The sequence below is a fragment of the Aplidium turbinatum genome, chromosome 8, assembly GCF_918807975.1.
Source record: "Aplidium turbinatum chromosome 8, kaAplTurb1.1, whole genome shotgun sequence".
In the NCBI taxonomy this organism is placed as follows: domain Eukaryota; kingdom Metazoa; phylum Chordata; class Ascidiacea; order Aplousobranchia; family Polyclinidae; genus Aplidium; species Aplidium turbinatum.
This window is the reverse complement of record NC_137479.1, coordinates 21445116-21451475: the sequence shown is the minus strand read 5'-3', so window position 1 is coordinate 21451475 and position 6360 is coordinate 21445116. Positions and strand designations below refer to the sequence as shown.

Genomic DNA, 6360 nt, shown 5'->3' with positions numbered 1-6360 from the left:
CAACCTTTGGATGTACAGTAACGTGGAATAAACTACTGGACGCAGTGAACAGTGAACACGGTAATAAGTAGGCTACACAGTTATTGTTATACAGCTACACGGTCGCGTCGCCGAAGCGACTTCCATCACAGTTGCTTCGTAGACCGTGTGGCGCTTAGCAAAGGGCTAAGCTGGTGACCCCAACCCATCCATAAGCGGAAAGGCGACATTGGTGACCCCGACGTGATTGGATTTGGAACGTTGCAACAATTTTTTTATGTAATTTAACTTGGCCTAATTCAGTGTTTCCCAAACTTTTTTTAATAGCGCCCCCCTGGACAACGAACAGAGTATCAAACGCCCCCTCGACAAAAAAAAAGTAAAACCAAAGTTGTTTTCCATTCATTACAACTTAAAGTCCAACTCTAATGAGACAGATGAGGTTGGTGCAATGTCATCAGCCTCTTGATATCGGGTTCCAGTTTGGATAGGAGCAATCTTAAGTCTCCCCGTCTAACTTTGTCAAGACGGTTTCTTTTGTTATCCAGAAGCATTGTCATGGCACTGCAAGCACGCTCCACCAAGTATAGGCTGAGAAAGGCTATGATAAACACTTTGACCCGATTCCACACGTGAGGGTATTTCTCTTTGATTTGGTTCTGCAGCCATAACGATTGATGCGAGATATTAAACTTCGGTTTGAGTGCAAAATCGCTTTGCAGTGTTATCAGTTCCTTCTCAAGAATTCCATGTTCAGAAATATCACAGAATGGGTCGATTATCCAGTCAGGGATTTCTAAATGGAATACATCCTGGAATCGAACTCCCATGTCTTTGTGTACTTCTTGAAGATGATTGCTTTACGTCTCTACATCAACATCAGATATGCCTTTGTCACTGGTATCAAGTTGATGCAAGCTTGAGATTTGGAAAAAGTTTCGTCTATCTAAATTTCTCTGATACAACACGAGCTAATTACTGAAACCAGACAGTGCCGATTTTACTTTGATTAGATTTACTTCGTTACCCAGAAGGGATACATTTAATTCATGAAATTTGGAAAATATGTGGCACGAAACAGCTTAATACGCTTTCAGGATTTTGCTCTATTTCGGTACCACAAACCTAAGTTGTTTCTGGTAGAACACAATGGTCGACTTTCCTTCGCTGAGCAACCAAACATCGGGAGCTCCCACTCTCGCATGTTGCCTTCAACGTCGACTAAAGGGCGTGAGGACTAGTCACCCTCCCCCGCACTGGTAACCCCCGACGTTCAGAACAACGCAAGACACTCTACCTTTGCGTGTCTCGGGCAAACCCAGCCCTCAGACACTAGTGGGATGTTATGAATCAGCTTAATCCGCTTTCGGGATTTAGCTCTATTTCGGTACCACAAACCTAAGTTGTTTCTGGTAGAACACAAGGGTCGACTTGCCTTCGCTGAGAAACCCAACATATAAGGAGCTCCCACTCTCGCATGTAAGGCAAAGTCGACCAAAGGTCGTGAGGACAATAGTCACCCTCTCCCGTAAATATGTCTGACAAGCAGGCGATATCATTTATCACAACCAGAAGGCGATTAGCAAGATCAGGGTGACAACTCTGTAGAAATTCCACGAGAGTTTCAAACAGCGAATGAAATCGTGCAAGGCAATTTTCCTTGAAAAGCCATCGTAGTCTACTTCGGTGTGAAGTAGTAAGCACTCAAAAGATTGGATTTGCGTAATCGCAGTCCTTCAAAGTAAGTCATGCGTTACGACCCAACAAACTTGTAAGGTACTGCGAAGCGACGTTGCCAACATAATTGCATGATAACAAAATGCTTTGCGATCCTCTTGTAAATGCCCCGATTTACTCTCAGCGCCCCCCAATCGCCCACTTTATAGCCAGCGCCCTCTTCATGGTTGCAAACGCCCCCAGGGGGGCGCTGGCGCCCACTTTGGGAACCACTGGCCTAATTCAACCAACATGGAGTTTATTGTTATTATAGTGTCACTTTTGGCTATTGTGACGTCATTTTTAACTACCTTACTGTATTTCGTAGTGCGTAGCATTAATACTAAGGCAAATAATAACGCCACAGAGGCTTTTCACACTGCTGCACAAAATATTATGAACTTGTCGGCAAACGTACCAGTATCAAAAAAACTTAAATTACCTGTGTTTACTCATAGCAATGTGCAATTATGGTTATCATTGTGTGAATCTGCGTTCATGCAGCACCCTGACGTGAGCTCACGTGATAAGTTCGATTGCATCGTACAAAAATTTGATCCTAAGCAATTGGCTGATATGACAGAAATTTTGGATAATTGTGTACATTGTGATTTACCGTATGAAAATTTTAAAACTTTGATCACTGCCGAGAATATGAAGTCTTCTACGGAGAGACTTCTCGAGTTCTTACATGGTAACAAAGATCGAGGCCTTAAGCCGACCGAGCTCTTAAAGCGTTTACGTCAGTTAGTTGCTATAAACGGTCGTGTTCCTGAGAATTTTTTTCCTCTTCTTCGCATAGTTTTTCTTGACCGTCTTCCTCCTGGAGTGCGACAACTTTTAACCATCTGTAAGGGTGACGATCTTCAAACGCTCGCCGAACGAGCAGATGACATCATTGCTGCGGGAGAGCCATCTAATTCTGCTCCCACGCAAGATACCAATAAACAGCCAGAAATTAACTTCCACTTGGAGAACCGCATTTCTTCACTCGCGGACCGCCTGGAGGAGCTCCAAACCTCCATTACTGCTTCTTCTGACTCTCGTTCATGTACAACCTCGATGTCTACACTGAGCTCGCCTGCGAATTTTAGGCGCTCGGAGCCGAGTACCTCTCCTCCGAAAATTACGGACTCCACCGACTTCAAACCCAAACCGAGGTCCAATGACTCAAGGCGTGTTTTATGCTATTACCACCTCACATATGGTAATAAGGCACATCGCTGTGAAAAACCTTGCTCTTGGGTCCCAAGAGGCAAGCCAAAAAACGAATAACGCCGAGGGATGGACGAGTGGGCAGCCTCGGCTCCGCAGGACCTACGACACATTCCGCTCTTTTCATGATTCTTGACACTCTTACTGACATTAACTTTTGTGTTGATACAGGATCGACCTTTTCGTTGTTGCCGCGTTGTTATACCGACGTTTCCGAACCGCAATCCAGTCTACGCGCAGCTAATCACACTGCGGTTAACATTTTTGGCAAAAGACCATTGACTTTGTCGCTTGGTTTTGACCGCACATTTGAGTGGACGTTCCGCGTTGCAGACGTAGATTTTCCCATTCTTGGACTGGATTTCTTACGCCATTTTTGTTTAACACCTGACGTTGTTAACGGCCGTCTCCTACAGACGACCCCAGCCGATCCCTGTGTATCGAGTACTGACTTTGCTCCTGATACGGATTTGTCTACTTCATCTACTGATGCTTCTGAAGTTCAACTCTATTCTGATGCCTGTTCACCTTCTGCGAGCACGGCACAGATTCCTGCTGAACTAGCTTTCCTAGAGGAAGAGTTTCCTTCTGTTTTTGAGCTGGAGAACTTCAACCGTCCAGTTCGCCACACAACGGAACACTATATTCCTACCAATGGTCCACCTGTGTGCCAACGGGCACGACGACTATCTCCAGAAAAGCTGGAGGGTCTCCGCAAGGAACTGCAGACGCTCCTTGACTTGGACATTATAGAACCGGCGAACTCTCCATACGGTACACCAGTACACCTTGTACCCAAGCCAAATGGGCGGTACAGAATCACGGGTGATTTTCGCTTGCTCAACAAACAAACCACGAAAGACTCCTACCGCATACCCTATCTTCACGACTTTCTAGACCACCTCTCTGGATCCACTATCTTCTCCAGCCTGGATCTCGTGAAGAGCTACCACCAGATACCCATAGCAAAACAGGATCGTCACAAGACGACCCTTGTGACTCCAATGGGGAGTTACAACTTCAAACGTACAGCTATGGGTCTCTCGGGTGCCGCACAGACGTTTCAGCGCTTCATGGATGAAGTGCTGCGGGGTCTTCCCTATGTCTATTGTTACATTGACGACGTCCTCGTCCATTCTCGAGACTTAGAGGAGCACAAACGCCACCTATCTCAGGTGTTCAAACGTCTTGACCACTACGGTCTCATCCTCAACAAGGAAAAATGTTCCTTTGCGGTACCCGAACTGAAGTTCCTAGGACACCAGCTCGACTCGAGCGGCATACGGCCGCTTCCTGGCAAAGTCTCAGCTATCCTGAACTTTCCTCTACCCACCACCGTAAGACAATTACGATGTTTCCTGGGTATGCTCAACTTCTACCGCATGTTCATACCACACTGTGCGGAAATCCTTCAACCTCTGTACACTTCCTTACCGCCTGGTAAGTCGTCAAAGAAACCTCTGATCTGGACTGACATCATGAAGCATGCTTTTGAGACTGCGAAACAGAGCCTCGCGAAAGTCACGTTACTCTCTCACCCCGTTCATGGTGCTCCCATCCAACTAGTCACAGACGCGTCAGATACTGCCGCTGGCGCTGTTGTTCAACAACTCATCGATGGCGAAGCCAAGCCGCTCATGTTTTTTTCTCGTTTCTTTAATACAGCTCAACAGAAGTATAGTGTCTTTGACAGGGAGCTTACAGCCATGTACCTCGCCGTCCGACATTTCTCCTACTTCCTTGAGTCACGTGATTTCACAATCTTTACAGATCACCGTCCGCTAGCTGCAGCTTTCAGCGCAACGATGGCGAAAGCCACAGCACGACAGTTACGTTACTTGGCCTACGTCAGTGAGTTCTCCACTGATGTTCGCTACTTAAAGGGTAGTGAAAACTTGGTCGCAGACTGTCTCAGTCGCGCTGCGGTCAATGCCATTTATGAAGATGGTATCAACTTCGACTTTTGTGACCTGGCCATTGCTCAACACGATGACACCTCCTTAGCTGACTTTCGTATGAGTCCTACCTCTCTTACGTTGGAAAAACGACTCCTACCTGAACACGGCATCTCCATCGAGGGGGATACCTCAACTGGACGCTTTAGAGTCCTGTTGCCGACGACGTATCGCCAAACAGTTTTTGACAAACTGCACAACCTCAACCACGGAGGAATCAAATCAACACAACGCCTTATTGCTCAACGCTACGTTTGGCCTGACATGAAGGCTGACATTAAAGCTTGGGTTAAGACATGTGTCTCTTGTCAACGCGCCAAAATTCAACGGCACGTCTCGGCGCCTCTAACTCATTTTCCTACTCCTGACAAACGTTTTGCGAATGTCCATGTTGATATCGTTGGAGAACTACCTGAGTCCAGCGGATATTCGTATCTCCTCACCGTTATTGACCGCCACACGCGTTGGGTCGAAGCCCTACCCTTGACCAGTATTACTGCACGTGCATGTGCTGATGCCTTTCTCTGGGGTTGGGTATCACGCTTTGGCGCCCCTGTCACCATGGTCACTGACCGTGGTCGACAATTCACCTCTCTCCTGTGGAAAGAGCTATGCCAATACCTTGGGTGTGATCATCGTACAACTACTGCTTACCACCCTGCTTGCAACGGATTAGTTGAAAGGGTGCATCACACACTCAAAACTGCCATCAGAGCTCAATCCAACCCAAACAACTGGTTCTCCCACCTCGGATTGGCACTCCTGGGCACTCGTGCAGTGATAAAGGAAGATCTTGGTTTTTCTTCTGCTGAAGCCACACTTGGCACCACCCTTCGTTTACCAGGTGATTTTTTTGCAGACCCCGTTGTAGGTCCTGTCAATTCCCACTACGTGAGTCAGTTACGTGATTTTGTCAACAATTTTCCTTACATACGCCCGCGTCATGGCAATCGCTCTGTTTATATGGACGCTGACCTTGACACATGCTCACACGTTTTTATACGACATGATGCAGTGAAGGGACCGTTACGTCCACCTTACGACGGGCCTTACCGTGTAATCGATCGTTGTGAGAAGTACTTTACCGTTGACATCGCTGGTCGCACTGATACAGTTACCATTGACAGATTAAAACCTGCTTATATGGACACTTCCCCTGATGAGGATTTTTCAAGTCATGCCGAAACGTCACTGCCGTTTCGAGACGATACGTTCTTAACTTCTTCGACTTCTTCTATGCAGTACGTTCGTTCCCAGGATAATCCTAGGATTTCCGATGAGCTCCCAGTCTCATCGACCGCTTCACACTACGTGACACGTACCGGCAGAGAAGTCAGGTTACCTACTCGTTTCCGGAAGTGATGAACCCTTGCCTTTACCGTACCTTTCTGCTGTACACAGTTCATTTTTTTACCTTACCTTGAGTCTAGGGATTCTGTGTTCGTGTCCCTTCGTTTCTCTGGTGAGTCTTGAACATCTTTGAGTATGAGTGTGA

At 46.7% G+C, this 6360-nt stretch overlaps 1 protein-coding gene across 1 annotated transcript; it reads right to left on the bottom strand.

The window, feature by feature from the left end:
* Nucleotides 1-404: 404 nt before the first annotated feature.
* On the bottom strand, nt 405-809 carry LOC145776152 (SCAN domain-containing protein 3-like). The gene has a single exon (XM_082587553.1). The coding sequence runs from the start codon at nt 807-809 to the stop codon at nt 405-407; it is 405 nt and encodes a 134-aa protein (XP_082443679.1).
* Between the last annotated feature and the right edge of the window lie 5551 nt (nt 810-6360).